We start from the raw sequence: 17582 nt of genomic DNA, 5'->3' as shown, positions 1-17582 counted from the left end.
TTGACACTAGATTTCAGATCTGTGATTCATGCAGTGAATACAGACCTTATGGTCATACCTGGTGGTGTGAGCACAGCTAAACACTTCAGTGGATAAGTTTTGTGAGGGTCAGGTGAGACGATCATATTCTGAATAGATCTTGGAAGGGGACCATGTTCTGAGGCCACTGGGGCAATAAAGAAGCTCAGTGTAGAACTGCTGTGGTAGTGGATCAATTTGTCATGGCAACTGATCTCTCCAGAAGTGATAAGTAAAAGTAAAGCTATCCATGTAACAGGCCGTGAAGGCCCATAGGATTGTGAGATATTAAGGGTCCCACATTATCTTGAAAATCGGCTCAAAGATGGCGGTAAGGTTGTCAGCCTTACGCGCCGTCCGCGCTTCACTCCCCAGGAAAATCATTTAATTAATTCCTGGTACTCATTTCTATTAGAGGCTGAGTAAACCCCAGGGCATAGTGTGGCAGGAAGGATTAGGTCAATTGAAAAAAAATCCAAAGACCTCATCAGGACATAACAAGCCAGGACCAGTTGATCTAATGACATCACACACAACAAACAAAGCGATGCTATGCACAATATAACTTATTCACATATAAATTTGTATAACAGCAACATAAAGGTACTTGAACATATAAATATACAAAAAAGGGACTCACATAAATGCCTTATCCACTTTAGAATTCTAAAATGTCACAATGGAGTGGTCCCCACCAAACATATATAACATTAATTTATAGTTGCATAAAGTTTTAATTATTTTGTTTTATTTTTGAATTAATCTTAAAGTCAATACTAAGTTATTGTAGTTAATCCAGACATTCCCATATGAAAAAATTTCAGTGATACTGTGCAAACAGACATGAGGAATCGATTATAACAATGGACAATATTGTGATATATGGATTCATATACAAGGTACAAAATCAATAATTACCATCTGTAAAATGTATTGCCTGGTGATGGCTTCATGAAAAGCCAAAATATCTAGCAAAATTTTAATTTAACCAAAATAAAAGCACAGTTAACAGGATAAGATTGTGAGTGAATTATTTGGTTGATTTGTTGTGTCAATAGTAAAAACCAATATATATATATATGTAGTAACTCCACTCCACTAACACCAAGGCTGGCAGCCATCTCACACCAACCTTCTACCTTTCTCACTGCCACCTCAGGGCTCAAAGAGTCTGTCTAAAGGCAGCTGGCCCTTGTTATATAACCTTGGCATGGACTGACTAGAGAACATTGCTTCCAACATATCTTCTATTTCTGTGCGCTGCAGCCATTACCTAGCAACGGCCATTAATTATATTATTATTATTTAACTGCAGATTGGTTTCAATTGGGTGGTAGTGGTACTACAATAAGACAACAGACAAAGACCACACCTTACTACAATAAGACAACAGACAAAGAACACACATTACTACAATAAGACAACAGACAAATAATACACATTACTACAATAAGACCACAGACAAATAACACACATGAACACGTTCAAACAAAACACAGCACAGAAACGAAAAGTGGAACATACTGTACAATAAACTAACAGTTATGAATGTGTAATGTCATGTTCTCATTTTCCCCTCATTTTGCTTTACTACACTTAGGTAATCCTCCCACCCTTAACACTTTTCACCTCACCTCACCTCACCTCACCTCACCTCGCCTCGCCTCACCTCACCTCACCTCACCTCGCCTCGCCTCACCTCACCTCACCTCACCTCGCCTCGCCTCACCTCACCTCACCTCACCTCGCCTCGCCTCACCTCACCTCACCTCACCTCGCCTCGCCTCACCTCACCTCACCTCACCTCGCCTCGCCTCACCTCACCTCACCTCACCTCGCCTCGCCTCACCTCACCTCACCTCACCTCGCCTCGCCTCACCTCACCTCACCTCACCTCGCCTCGCCTCACCTCACCTCACCTCACCTCACCTCACCTCACCTCATCATACTGCACTGCATTTTACAGAGCCATTCCTTAGCAACAGCTATTGTATAGTTGCTTATTTGCTGTCATTCCCTAGCAGTTGGTCTACATGCTACAATATGTACAATTTTATATCTAATATCACACCTGCTTACGATTACTGATATTTCTGCTTCCATTAGCCCATACTTGTGGTAATTTTTCCAGATACGCAGCAAGCTGACTATCATGTGGTGGCATCTATAATGTATCGAGCTAATGGAGCTGTGGCAATGCCTTGTCTGGCACAATATTCAGATCTTCTAGCTCAGTATTATACAAGCCTCAATCAAGTCTTGACTCAACGGTGTTCAGCTGTCAATGTTAACATGAGTGTGTCTTTTGTTGATTCCAAACCAAGGCTACTTGAGGAAAATGTTCTTCAGGTAAAGTATCACTAACTGTTCCAGACTTAAACCATTACTACAGCAAACAATCAAACATAACCTTATATGCAAAAAATAATAATATTTATATTCTTTATAATACAATGAACATTCCAATATACTTTTGAGTGAGACTAAAGCTCTAAAATGCTTTTCAAAGCTGTTAAAAGAATTTATGTAAGCTATATTAAGTAATTAAAAAGACTTGTAAACAGAAAACAATTTTTAATAATAATATTCACAAATTGACTGCTGTTAACATAAATTTCTTGGTTGTACATTTTTTTGTGTGATTTTTTTTAGAAAACTAACTTGTAGAATAAATTGTTTTTAGTTTTGAAAATAACAATATTAAATTTTAATCCTGTCCTTAATCGAAAATTGGTTGTATCAAATCAGATCATTATGCAGATATGTGATCTATAGATATTGTGAACTTCATTAGTATTACACGTACTATGTTTTTGGACATTATCCATGGATGATATCCAAAAAACATAGTATTTGTAGCAATTTACCATCATCACAAACTTTTAGATCTTATTTGCATTAGTATTAATAGTTTTCTGGACCTTAATAATTGTGAAGTATTCTAAAATGACTCAAATTTTTGCAGCAGATCCAGCTCCAAAAATGCTATGACCAATTGTAGAACATCAGACAATAAACAGAGTCCTTGAAGCTAGTCATTCCGAGTGTCACACATCATTGTCGGAACCCTTTGGAATAAGAATAAGGATTATTTTGCAGTGTATTTTGGAAGAACTGTGTTCTGCACTTAATTACGAATAAAAGTTGTTGATATTGTTTTTATAATCAGTAATGCAGGATGGAATTTGAACAAATCATAGCAGAAAGTATGATATACAGCATTATCAACACAGACTGTAAGGAAGTTACAAATGGAGTGAATTTCATATATTGAAGTTGGATTTGTAACTTTGTGTAAATAATAGAAGTATTTGTAGATGACACTTGTAAGAAGAATACTACGTAGTGTTTAAGAAAAGTGAATTCCATGATGAAAGACAGATGAATGTGCCGTCCATTTCATATCCAATTAAAACATCTTATTGGAAATTAACTGCAATGTCTCTGAAATCTATGTTTGCAGATGGACTTTGTCCTGGTCATTGTACCAGCTGTGAGGCAACCGCAGCTGTATGATCTTTGTGGCTCGACACTGAATTTAATATTTGACCTGTCAGTGCCATATGCTAGTGCTGTGATTGAACCCCTGCTCAATGTATCAGCTATTGGTAACCTATGTCCACCTATTAGAGCACTGAAATCAAACATTTCAAGAGGTTTTGACTGTAATGTGGGAGAGGTTCTCAATATGGACACAAATGATGTACCACGTTGCTGTAAGTAGAACAGATAATTTTTTCCAGTTTATTTTAGATAGTGCTGAAAGCATCATGCTTTACCTGAATGTAGCTGGAAAAGTGAGGTTTGCAAAAGATGCTAGTTAACTTGTAAGTTGTTGTTGTTATTGGAGAGGGTGGGTTTCCCCATGCACTTAGACCAACTGTTGGTCCATTGTGCATCCCCCTGTGATATTCTACCAGTCTCTATATCCTACCAGTACTGGTGCATGCCATCAGTCCCGACTTAGCCAGCGAGTTCGGCCTCTACTGGCTCAGCGGTATCTCGATGCTTCCCCCATCTACCAGAGGCGTTAGAGACCACTGTTGGGCAGGAAATGTCCTGAATTTGGCTCAGAGGTCCCCTTGGGACATGAGGTTCTTTTACGTGCCGTAAAGCTACGACACAGGACCCACGGCTTAAAGTCCCTCCCGGAGGACTTGTTCCCTGAATTTTTCTGCCCTTAAAAATTCCACGACCTCCGCCGGGTTTGAACCCGCGTACCTTGAGTCACGAGGTGGGAACGTTACCCCTAGACTACTGAGGCCGCTAATTAACTTGTAAGTTGAAACACAGTTTATGATGGTGAATATGGTTGTAATTTTTATGTGCATATTGCAATATTTTTTATTTTCTGACCCATGGAATTGATTGCATTTAATCTGTTCCTCCATTCTTCCAGCATTTCTTTGTTTCTTCTATAGTAAGTGATGCACATGATGTATAAAATATAAATGCACACTGATTATATATCACCTGCATTTGATATAATTTTTACACATTTCATTGAATTAAATATGTATGTCCAGAATTTTGGCTGCAAAAACCTGAAGGAAAGGGGCCACATGAAAGAACCTGACATATATGTATTAAAATTGATCTTAAAAAACATGATAGGAGAATATCAATAAATTTCACTTGTCTCAGGGAAGGGCTGTTGTTAACATGATAAGGAACCTGATCCTATAGAAGACAGGGAATGTTTTGACTATTGGAGGGACTAATTAGCTTCTGAAAATATCTGCTTCATCAATTCATTAGTTGGTCCACATAATACACAATAAGCCCTTGCTAATCCAGATTAATTGGGGGGGGGGAGGTCATCCAGATTAAGTGATAATCTGGACCACTGAAGCAAAAGATAGCCCTAAAAGACAAAAACTTAGAAAATAAATAAATGGAAAAATTTGTAATATATATAGTAAAAGAAGGTAAAGTTTTCCGTGTGCTTAATTAATTAAGCACTACACCATGAAGATGTATGGAGGAGTGGATGTATTCTTGACCTTGGCACTAGTAGGAAATGAGCGGTTGGCTTTATGCCCCAGATGCTATATCCCCAGAGAAAGAGCCCCTGGTACCTATTGTATAGAAGGCTGCATGGGCCCCAGATCTGGTCTGGACGAGATGAAGAAATGAAAATTCTTGACCCTACCACTACTCTAACTCCAACCCCTCTGTCATACAGCCCGTAGCCAGTCACTTTATTGACTGAGGTAACCCAGCTCTCAGTAATATATATAGTGCTCATGAAAATCAATACAAATGTTACTGCAGCAATTTCTTCCTGTGACAGAAGCTGAAATCCAAGGGCTCTTTCATCTATCTGAAGCCAATCTTTGATATTTTCTTGTGTGATTTCAGTTCCTCCAGTTGCTCTCAGAACAGTCCAAGGGTTTTCTTGTTCTAACCTCTGTTGCTCCTAAATCCTGTGTGACTTAAAATATGTACTCAACTGTGAACAGAATTTTTCGTCTTTCATATTTGGATCTGGATTGTCTGACATCCAGATTAACTGTAACTGAATTAGTGAGGACTTACTGTATAACTAATTGAATTTTTTAAACAACTCGTTATGTTTATTCCATCTCTGGACATTATCCTTGATGCCAAAGCTTCACATATTCTGCAGAGTAACAATAATAGCTGCAGAAATGAGATATTACTAGACTCAAAATTACTAGACTCATTGCCAGAAGTGGTTATGCTATTGAATAAGAAATGATTTTAAGATGCAACTACAGTGTTTAGCAAAATTAGAGGAAGACTAAGTCATCCAAGTGTGGCATCAGCTCTTAGACAATTAATTTTTGTGTCAAAAGTGCACATATTAGTACATTGTAAGAAACATTTGTCATGGCAAAGTACACATATTCATGCATTCAGTCATTTAAATGCTGCTAGTAGGAGCATGTACACGTGCACAATCCTAAATAATTATTTTTAAATATAGCAAAATTCAGTGTACATAACTTTTGTTGTTATTTGCTTGACATACATATATGCTGTACCCCCTCCCCCATGGCATGTAACTGAATTTTGCCTTTGCATGGTACTCCTCAAAGCATCTGAGAATGCACAGTCCTACACCACATTTCTTGAACTTCTGCTGCCTTTCAATTTCATTATCTTCCAAACGAAGTTTCATTGCCATTGTATGATGAATGAAACTACAATATACAAATTTGCTATGAACACACAGAAAACTGAATGCACTCTGTATCTCACTTACTGTTAGTTCCTTGGAACTCTAGCCATGGTAGAGGGGTCATACCATCTCTCACAGAGTGGGGAGGGAAGGGGGAGGCAGTCTTATCAGCTTACGCTTACGTCAGCGTGGATACTAACACTCATATAAGAATCTATAATGGAAGTTTTGTATGTGTTTCAGTGCATTGTCCAGCTGGAACGTTTGCAGGGGAGAAACAACAGCAATGTACCCGCTGTCCTAGAGGCTTCTATCAAAATAGAGATCGCCAAGGTTCATGTATTCGCTGTCCAATGGGCACCTACACACGTGAGGAAGGTAGGAAGGGATATTGTATAATCTCAGCATAGGTATAAGATACTGCAGTGGTACTCCAATTAATTTTCAAACAAGTAACAAGTATTGTATAAGGACAAGAATCAAAGTAGCTAGTTGTGCCATGTGTGAAGTGAAACACATTCCGCACAGGGATCCCATTTTCACTTTTCATAGAGGAGCCTCATCATATTTATATGGATCTTTTGCATTTAATTGTCCTTATAGTGATTTAGTGAATGTATTTCTCAAGACAAAATTCCCATCTAATAACCACATATGGAGATACTGTCACAGCAGATAACAATACGTAGGGCAGTCAAAAAGTTCCTGGAATTCCCTTGCAGACAGAGAATGAGCAATAAGATAGCGCACACACTGTTGTGGTGGGAAGCTCAGCATGTCTGCTTGCAGGCACAACAGGTCTGAACAGGTTTCAGTGTGCAGTGTCGTTACTGTTCCATTTGAATTAGACATGAGTGTTCGTCAATTGGCGAAATGTCACAGTTTGAACAGCATGTGAACATCAAGTTCATGTGCAAATTGGGAAAATCTGCTTCAGAGACGTTATCGGCCTTGCGGCAAGTTTACAGTGATACTGCACTAAAGAAATCCGCAGTTTACGACTGGTCTTCCCGGTTTAAGAATGTGCAGGAGATGTTAGAGGATGACCAGCGCAGTGGGAGATCTTTGACATCCAGAACCAAAGAAATGATTGGAAAAGTGCGACAACTGATTCGATATGATCGAAGAATGACCATCACGGAATTGGAGCAAGAAGTTGGTACTGTTACTAGCCAATTCTACGCGCAAGTTTTGCAGAGGTTATGCAATGTAGTTTGGAGGAAGTGGCACGACAAGTGGCAGGGACAGTGGTTTCTGCATCATGATAATGCACTGAGCCACACATCGCTTGTTGTGCAGCAATAACTAGATGAGAAAAACTTTCCTGTCATCACTCAACCACCGTACGCTCCGGATATCGCTCTGAGTGACTCTTGGCTGTTCCCTACTCTGAAAATGGGCCTCAAGGGTAACACTGCTCTTTTCCAACCCGCCTTTTGTTTATATCAGTTTGGTCGGAATGGTGTTATCCCTGAGACACCTGTTTCTACCTTAGGATAGTGTATGATGATCACTGCAAGTTGTCCTCACAGATCAAACTAAGGAAGGTCAGTTTAGGTACGGGAAACTAGCTTGGTCAGTTTACATGAGACTCATGGTAGTGATGCCGAATTAAGCGGTATTCTGGGAATTGATCCAACTTGATGTTTATTCACTTATTGTTCTCCAAACCAGACTGTTAATTTAATGTATCCTTATGCTTTAAATTATAACATGTTACTCGATCTGCAAGCTATGTCTCAGAGCGCGCAAGGATCACGTCCGTTCACTTCGGAATATGGTGAAAGACTCCTTTGTGGAATGACTTGCACACCCCACCCTGGCAATTCAAAAGAATTCTAATTCTCCATGGTGCGAACATATAAATGTCATTCTGTTTTCTGTAGAGAAGTTTGAACGAGGCAACTAAATCATAATAACCCTCATTCCCAGGCAATTGTAATGAGTTCTGACCTGTCCTTCTCATTGACTTTCTTTGTAGGCGCGTCCGGTTTCCTGTACCCGAGCTAAATTTATGACTGCTCGTAAATGTCAGAACTCCGGAATCCTTGGTCCTGCCAGAATCTAGAAATGTCAACATAGACACCATATTGCACATCCCAGACAATGAAATGTGATATTATAGATCACAGTGAAGTTCCAGTAACATCAAAATATAAGACTTTTGAATTTAAAATTTCCGAGAATAAATTAAAAATAAATTTCATGGTCATTTATAATCATCCAAATAAATAAGGGCTAAGACTGATCAGCGTCAAGGGGGCACGTTTCGCAACCATGGAGGACATCAAATTGAATGCGATGGCTAAGCTCCAGAAGATTCCAAAAGAAGCTTTCCACCGCTGCTTCCAACAGTGGCTGGATCGATGGAGAAAGTGTGTGTGCGCGCGCAAGGGTCCTACTTTGAAGGTGATTAGGTAAGCGTTGCCATATGTCCTACCATTAGAGTGCTATACCACCATTCCAAGAATCTTTTGGCTGCCCCTCGTATGCTGTTTTGAAGCAATAGATTCTGCATATGTGAAATTATGTGCTGGAATATTTCCCACATGTTTCTTTTAACTGAGATTTCTATTAAGAGAAGCATAACTAAACAGGACTACATAATGCAGAACTTTATAAATTCTTCACATCATTAATCCTTTTGTATTGTGACATGATCACTGCATAATTTAACAAAAGAAGCTGTCTGCTGCTAGGTAATGTCTCAGTAAACTCATACTGTGGTACTAGATATGCACACACCAAGAGAGGAATTGTTGGAGAAAAACATACAACAACAGAGAAGACTTGGAAACGATGTTTTTATGCAGTCCATGCTGAGGCTATATAACTACGAGGATCGTACTGAAAGTCATGAGCAACAATTTTTTGTAAAATAACATGCTTTATTATTCACAAACCAAATACACCACCTCAGTCTACAGACCTTTCTTTATTTTTCCACATAAACGCCACTTCTTTGTACACATTTCTCCCATTGTTCTGGGAGTTTGAAAATTCCCCTTCTGTGAAATTCTGTTCCAGCCATCTGAAGACACTGATGCACTGCTTTCTGAATTGCCTCCCTTCTCTCAAAACGTTATTCCATGCAGCTGATCCTTCGCAAATCCAAAAAGATGGTAGTTGGAGGGTGCCAAATCAGGGCTATAGGAGGGGTGTGGAAGAACTTCCCACCCCATCTTTGCATTTGCTTCCAATGTGAGGCAAGTGATGTGGTGGCGAGCGTTGTCATGCAGGATGATGATGTTTCGTCCCGGACGTTTATCGCGCAATGCATGACGGAGCTTCTGCAGCTTCTGGACATAACAAGCAGCATTGCTGGTTTGCCCAGTTTCCAGGAATTTGGCCAGAATAAACCCCTCTGCATCCCAGAAGACTGTGCCCATCACCTTCACAGCTGATGGCACTGTCTTTGCCTTCTTTTTTGATGGAGAATGCAAATGGTGCTATTCTCTGCCATTTTGTTTCAGGCTCGAAATGGTGAAACCAACTTTCGTCACCTGTCACAATACAGAGCAAAAAATCATCACCTTCGTGCCGATATCTCTGCAGCAGTTCTGAGGTGATGGCTTTTCGCTGACCTTTGTGGTCTTTGGTCAATAACCGTGGGACCCAACGAGCACAAACTTTCCTATAGCCCAAGCTTTCAATCATCTCCTGTACTGCACTGTGCCCTATTCCAAGTTTTTGGGCTATTGTGTTCACAGTCACAGGCCTGTCATCTTGAATTATCTCATCCACTCTTTCCTTGTTGTGTTCAGTTGAGACTTTTCGAGGGCGACCGCTTGGAGGCTCATCTTTGATGCTGGTGTTCCCATCTTTAAAATATTTCACCCATCTTTGAACACTGCTCGCACCCATGCACACACTACCATAAGCACGCTGAAGTCTCTGGTGAATTTCTGCAGCAGGGATTTCTTCTTTCACAAGAAATTTGATGACAGCACACTGGTGAAACGACATATTGTTGTCGGCCATTTTGTTAGGAGTGATTCTGGTCATGTGATGCAAGCTATTGATGTCACAAGACACTCAAAATTAACACAACAGCTGGTTCCACCTACCACTGTACTCTCTTTCATCTACTGTTCCCAGGTTGCATGCAAAAAAAAGTTGCTCATGACTTTCAGTATGACCTATGTAGAACTAACTGGCCAACTGTCAGTCATAACGTGACTTTGACTTTGACTTGAGAGTTGGGGGAGCAGTTGAGCCAGAAGTGATGTAAGAATGGTAGCAGAAAGAAAACAATGTTGGAAGCTGCTAACAAGCAATGACTAGTGAAGATATAGCAGACTGAGGAGACTTAATGTTTGCAGCAGGGCTTTGTTAAATGCGTAGATTACTGATAGAATTAGAATTATTTGCATTTGCGAGTTACAAGTGTTCAATAAATCCAGTTGTCAATTCAACCTTGTGTCTAGTCACTAACACATGATATTATTGTTGATTTTATGTCAGCTTGCACAATCCCAATAAACATATCTCACCCTTAATTAGAAATTTTGCAGTATTTGTGTAATTACAGAATGTACAAAATATTAATGACCTTTATGACGTTTGAAAAATATGATTTAATCCGGTGAATATTTAAGATTTGATTTCTGTGTTTCTTGGTAAAGTAAATGTAAATGGTGAAAGGTAAAATTACCCCTGTGCTTAATGAATTAAGCATCACACCATGATGACATGAGGATGTAGAAGTATAACTCCACCATTCTTAACCTAAGCACTAAATGGAGATGAATGGTCAGTTTCATATTCCTGTAACTTTGCCCCTGGGGCAACAATGGCGTTATCTGTTGTAAAGGAGTTGGATGGGCCCTGGAGTCAGCCTGGACTCTTTGAAGGAGAGAAAAATCTCTTCTCTTTGCTGGGAATCAAATCTCAATTACATGTCATTCAGCCCATAGCCCAGTCAATATACCAGCTGAGGTATCCCAGCTACATAGGTTATCTGTAATATACAGCTAAGGTTACTAATAAGAAAAAGGAGAAATAAGCTACATGATATGAAATCTGAAGAAAAGATATTTTATTTGTGTAAAGTGAATGTATGTACTGCCTTATATATCTTTCAGATTGTGTGATGTATATTATTCTCAGATGTTTGGAAACTGTGTTAAAATTTAAAAAAACATTTTCATAATGTCACCTAATTCTTTCTTCTTTATATATTTCATGTTTTTATTCTATATTTTGGATAAAACATTTTACAAACTGATTGTAGCCACTTAATTCATGATAATTATTCCTTTTTCAGGTTCAAAGAGTATAGGAGATTGTGTTCCTGTGTGTGGTTATGGAACATACTCTCCAACAGGTTTGGTGCCATGTTTAGAATGTCCACGCAACAGTTACACAGGAGAACCACCTACTGATGGCTTCAAGGACTGTCAGGCTTGTCCAGCTAATACTTTTACTTATCAGCCTGCAACTGGTGGGAAAGAATACTGCCGAGGTGAACCATTCTTACAGCTCTCCTCTCTCTTCCATTTTCAGATTCTGAGTGACCAAAGAATTGTAATTTATAAATGTGGAGTCAGCTTTTATATGGTCAGTTTATCTGAGATCTGTTTTAGTTAAGATCAATGAAGATTTATTTAGCTCTTCTGAAATGGAATACTGCCCATATTCCAATTCATGAAGAAAATATGCCCTCTAAATTTTTAATTTGTGTTGCAGCTAAATGTTCTCCTGGGCAGTATTCAGACACAGGTCTCTCTCCCTGTGCTCAGTGTCCACGCAACTTCTTCCAGCCCCAGCATGGTCAGACAACCTGCTTTGAGTGTCCTACTAACACACGCACTGGTGGCCCAGGTGCAATTGGTCGTGAAGAGTGTGAGCCCCTTCAGTGCACAGACAATGCCTGTCAGCATGGAGGACTTTGTGTGCCCATGGGTATTTAATATTATTAAAAATTCCGTTGCATAATTTTCATACATGAATGAAAGTTCAATCAATATTCCAATTTGGAAAGCAGCTTATGTGTACATTGATGTAAACCACACAGAATCTTAGGCCAAATGGCAAATGTCTGAATTTTCTAGAGGATATGTTTATTTGTGTGAATCTTTCATCATTACTGGTCACCTTACTCACTGCATTTGGAAAATATTGTAGCATCCTGTTGCACCTTTCACTTGGTGTTGATTAGTTTCTTGTAGTCAACTCTAAGTGAAATGTGCAACACAGTGCTACAATATAATATGAGAAGCAGTCGAACTAAAAGCTTATACACAAGTGAGACTGTAAAAAACTTATCAGCATTTTGGAAAGTTTTATAATTTTTGGTTTCCATTAATATTAATGTAAGGTGATAAGAAAGAGGGATATAATAGGCAGGACATATAGCACACATGGCAGGGATAAAATAGTCATACAAAGTTTAATATGAAAATCTGAAGGGAAGGGACCACTTGGGAGCTACAAGTACATACGAAAGAACAATACTAACATTAATCATATGGAAATAGTGTATGAAGATATGGACTGGGTTCATCTGGTTCATGATAGAGTCTAGTTGTGGGATTTTGTGAACATAGTAATAAATTTTCATTTCTATGAAAGGCAGATAGTTTCTTGGCTAGTTGTGCAGTAGTTATATTCTCAAGAAGGACTGTTTAATTATTGTATTCTTTTTCATAATTCAACAATTAGGAGATTATATGATGTGCTGAGACTTGCTCATAATACTCAGTCTTATGAGATGAGATTATATTAAAACAGTGATCATGATGTGTCTAAAGGAAACTCTTTAACTTGTCAGGCTGCAAAATCTGGGATATCATAATACCTGTGGCCACAGTTTTTGGCAGACTCCTCAGAAAACAAGGGTTTCTCGAGGAAAAATGTAGTCTTATGTTCCATGAACTAAGGGGAGTCCTTGTCTGACATGCTGTGTGCCCAGTCTTCCAGAAGGGCATTGATCTTCTGATTTATAACCCATGGTACTGAGGACAACTGTCACATTGTTGTTGCCAGATGAAAGGACAGTAAAGTTGGCATTTGACTTTGGGGCTCAGAGATATTTCCTTTCTTGTCCAGACCATCACATTAGCAGGATGCTGTCTAGATAATATCAATTCAGTCACCCTTATGCCATAGGGAATTTTCATCTTCCTTTGGGTCAGTTAAGGATAACCTATGGGTGAATGTACCAGGAGTATACAGCATCTCCTATGGATGTAGTAATGTATATGTTGGACAGACCAGTTGTTGAGACCAGGATCAGTGAGCACCATTGGAATGTCTATCTTTATCATCCAGATAAGTTATGAAGGCAAAGCACAGCATCAACCTGGAATATTGCATGGAGCTCCAGAACACCAATATCCTCTCTACCAAACACAGACATGGCAACATTCTTTACTCTGTTCTACTTACTTCTCTTTGTTCACTGAGAACCCTGGTCCTGGTCCTTCAACTCTTTATACCCACACAGTTTCTTCCATTATTTTTACATAGATGGAGATGGCAGGTTCCTCTGAATTGTTCATACTTATCTACCAAACTACATGGTGTCCCATTCCAGAAGACAGTAAACTTGATCATTAGTTAATACAGAAGAAAGAAATGCCAGAAGAATGGCATTGATTGAATCCTGAAGCAGTTTTGGACACTGTTATGCATTACAAGTCTTTAAATAATAAGTCAGAGGAAAAAATGGCAAAAGATAAAAATATTTGCCTTCACCATCATGTTCTGGGCAAGGCAAATACATGGTGCAATCTAAAAGTTCCAGAAATATATTAATAAAAACTATTACGTCTTACCTAGATCTTATTCTGCACCATCACCTTCAAAGTAGTCCCCTTGGGAGCGCATACACCGATTCCAGCGTTTCTGCCACTTTTGAAATGCATCCTGGAAGTCTTTCTTTGTTAGGGTGTTTAGTAACGTCTGCATTTCCACATGAATTTCCTCAACTGTATCAAATCTTCGCCCCTTCAACTTGATTTTCATCTTGGGAAAGAGAAAGAAGCCACATGGAGCTAAGTCTGATGAGTACGGTGGGTGGGGAACAACCGCCATCTTGTTTTTATCCAAAACATCCTGCACAATGTAAGCCATAAGCGGTCGTGCGTTGTCATGGTGGAGTACCCAGTCGTTCGTGCGCCACTTCTCTGGACGTTTTCTCCTCATGTTCTCCCTCAAACGCCTTAGAACATCGCGATAGAACTCTTTATTGACTGTCTGACCAGGAGGGACGAACTCCTTATGAACAATCCCGTCAATAAAAAAAAAACAGATCAACATGGACTTAATGTTGCTCTTGACTTGTCGAGCTTTTTTTGGCCGAGGTGAAGAAGGCCTCTTCCATTGCGACGATTGCTGCTTACTTTCAGGGTCATAGCCATAAACCCAACTTTCGTCACCAGTGACAACCTTCAAAAGAAAGTTTGGATCCTCTTGAAGCTGTTGCTGAAGTTCCCTGCAGACTTCCAAGCGATGCTGCTTCTGTTCATTTTGCAGCAGTCGTGGCACAAACTTCGCCGCAATCCTCCTCATGTTCAGTTCCTCTGACAAAATTCGTTGACATGTACCATAACTTAGTCCCAAGGTGTTACAGAGGTCTTGGATGGTCAGTCTACGATCTTGCAGAATCAGATCCCTAACTTTCGCGACATTCTCTGGTGTGGTGCCAGTTGACAGCCGTCCCAAACGATTGTCATCATCAGTTGATCTCTGGCCATTTTTGAAATGCTTATACCAGTTGTAAGTTTGTGCCTGGCCTAAACTGTTGTCACCAAAAGCTTGCTTCAACAATTGGTGTATTTTTGCAGCGGTTTTCCCAAGTTTGAAACAAAACTTTATACAGACATGCTGCTTTCTCAGGTCAGCCATTGCAAAACCGCAAACTCACGGAACACAACAATGGAAATATTTTCACCAACAATAAACCCAACCACTCAACTCGACGCCGCTTGCCACACTGATTCAAGAAGGGTGTGTGGGGAGACACCTAGCAGTATTTCGATGTACTCATAACCATTCGCACGCAAAATTCAAATTTTGGGAACGTTTGGATTGAACCATGTACATCACAATATTGAGTTTCCAATATTAGGTTAGAGTGCTTCAAAATATTATGATATGATGACTAATGAATGCAGCCATTGCTTAGTAATGACTTGCTGAATAAATACAGTATCCTAGGTAAGGAATAAACACACACCAATAAGAGACATTATAGGAAACGGTGTTCTCTCCTAGCCATGACTGTCTTATTCACCCACAGGCTGTTGTTATATGACCTCGGCATGGAGAACACTGCTTCAAGCAATAACTTTTATTGTTGAGTGTTCATTTGTTGCCCTGAATACATGTTTATTGAATCATTATTAAGCAATGGCTGTCTTTGTCATTATGCCACATCATGTTCAAGATGATTATCTTGACAGAGAATTGCAAAAGATTCTTTCTTTTGTTGCTTGCAGTTTCATAAATTTAAAATACATTTTGAATTGTAACAACATTATTTTTGAATGGAAGTACACATTATAGCACTTAATTGTAGGAAAATAATTATTATTGACTGTTTATGTAATGGACATTATGTGAATATTATGAAGAGTAAGAAATTTAAAGACCTGCATATTGAATGAGTTTGTTATTGGAATAAATTTAAATTAGTAACCAGCATAATAATGAAATGCAACATAATATTGGTCCTTACAGTTTTTATATTAATGCAGGTCATGGTATCCAGTGTTTTTGCCCTGCTGGTTTCTCAGGACGTCGTTGTGAAATTGACATTGATGAATGTTCATCTCAGCCTTGCTACAATGGTGCAAGTTGTGTGGACCTACCCCAGGGATATCGTTGCCAGTGTGCACCTGGTGAGTTACACTAAAATAATCATCCTTAATCCCAGGTTACTACATTACACACCCAATATTTTTTATTGTTATCTATTTGAAAGCTCTTCAAGGTGTTGGTGGCATCAATAATTCAGCAAGAATGGTGTTAACATTTGAATCCTATAAAAGTAAAAGTAAAGGTACTCCTGTAACAGGTCGTGGAGGCCCATAGGGTTGCGAGATGTTGAGGTTCCCACATTTTCTAGACAATTGGCTCATAGATGGCGGCAAAGTTGTCAGCCCTATGTGCCCACCGCTCTTTACCCCCAAGAATATTCCTGGTACTCATTTCTGTTAGAAGCTGAGTCGACTCCAGGGCCATAGTGTGGCCAGAAGGATTGGGTCAATTGAAAAGAAATCCAATATCCTCCATAAAACTAAAAATTCATTCTCATGTTTAATACTGTTCAAAAGTAAAATCAAGCAAGGTAAGATGCTTTAATTAAATAGGAGAAGGTGAGAAATACTTATGATAAATATAGTCTGCAGACAAACATGGAAGGATCTAGTCAGTTGCAGTGTTCTTGGAAGATTTGAAAATGAGAAATTTGTTGGATTATTTGTTGAAATAAAAAACCATCTGATCACAGAATAACTAAATATTCAATATTAAATAGCTTTTCTACAAAACAGACTGAGCTAAATGTATAGAATAATGAAGAAAACAAGTTAAATATTTGTGACCTACCAAAAGAGACAGGTCTGGCTCTGAAATAGATTTTCTTCATGGAGTCATGGCCTTAGATTATGATAATACTGAGTTCTGATATTTCTGTGACTTGTTTTAGTCTCACCAGCCAACTGTCAAGTCACAATCAGTTCATAAATTATTGCCCTGTAACAGTCCTGGTTTTCATATTCTTGCTGGACAAAAGTTTGGGATATATAACGTACAAATATATTTCTGTACAGTACAATTTACTTTCAGGAATTTCATTTACTATAGGTATGCAAGTTACAGCTTGCCACTGTATACAACTTTTTGTGGTGTATATCAACTGTCTGAGATTTTTCAGTAAATCATTGAGCCACACAGGCGAAAGAGAAAGGCCATTCTCCTGTCAAGTTTTCGTGTGGAGATTCAGATCTTTAACTGAACTGGAAACCCAAGAGCATATGTATATTATAATTCCTCTTAAAGTTGGCCCAGTAAATTATGAAATAACTACTGTGAAGTGAGCTTATGAATTATATGCTAGCTCAGTCATAAATCCTGAAACTCGCATTGCTACTGTTATAATATTTTACCTGTATGAGAGCAGTCACCCAGTCAGGTTATTTCCCGTGTCAGAGTGCCACACCTGAGTAAACATTCAAACAAGTGTTCATTTGAGATACCTATATTATATTTAAGCATCCTATTGCACTCTATACGATATATGATATAAACTCCGTCCTAAGTGCAACAATTTATTGTAGGTCTTTCATCTTGCTTTCTTCTACACTACATGTTTCAGCCACAAACGGCCATCATCAGGTGTATACACTCAGATAGCTGTTACACTGCACCTAGTTTAAAATTTAAAAATACAGGTCTTCCCAATTGTTCCCTT

The 17582-nt window shown here is 38.9% G+C and overlaps 1 protein-coding gene across 2 annotated transcripts in view; it reads left to right on the top strand.

Annotated features, from left to right (window-relative positions):
* Positions 1-17582, top strand: part of LOC111865704 — a 265440-nt gene that overhangs the window by 178812 nt on the left and 69046 nt on the right. For both annotated transcript variants that reach the window (XM_023853933.2, XM_023853941.2), the window contains exons 31-36: positions 2150-2367; positions 3482-3734; positions 6407-6541; positions 11430-11627; positions 11852-12067; positions 15865-16008. In XM_023853933.2, the coding sequence (XP_023709701.1) occupies positions 2150-2367; positions 3482-3734; positions 6407-6541; positions 11430-11627; positions 11852-12067; positions 15865-16008 (1164 nt within the window). The remainder of the gene's footprint in view (positions 1-2149; positions 2368-3481; positions 3735-6406; positions 6542-11429; positions 11628-11851; positions 12068-15864; positions 16009-17582) is intronic.

This window comes from Cryptotermes secundus, unplaced genomic scaffold, assembly GCF_002891405.2.
Source record: "Cryptotermes secundus unplaced genomic scaffold, Csec_1.0 scaffold968, whole genome shotgun sequence".
In the NCBI taxonomy this organism is placed as follows: domain Eukaryota; kingdom Metazoa; phylum Arthropoda; class Insecta; order Blattodea; family Kalotermitidae; genus Cryptotermes; species Cryptotermes secundus.
This window is presented reverse-complemented; position numbering and strand designations above follow the sequence as displayed.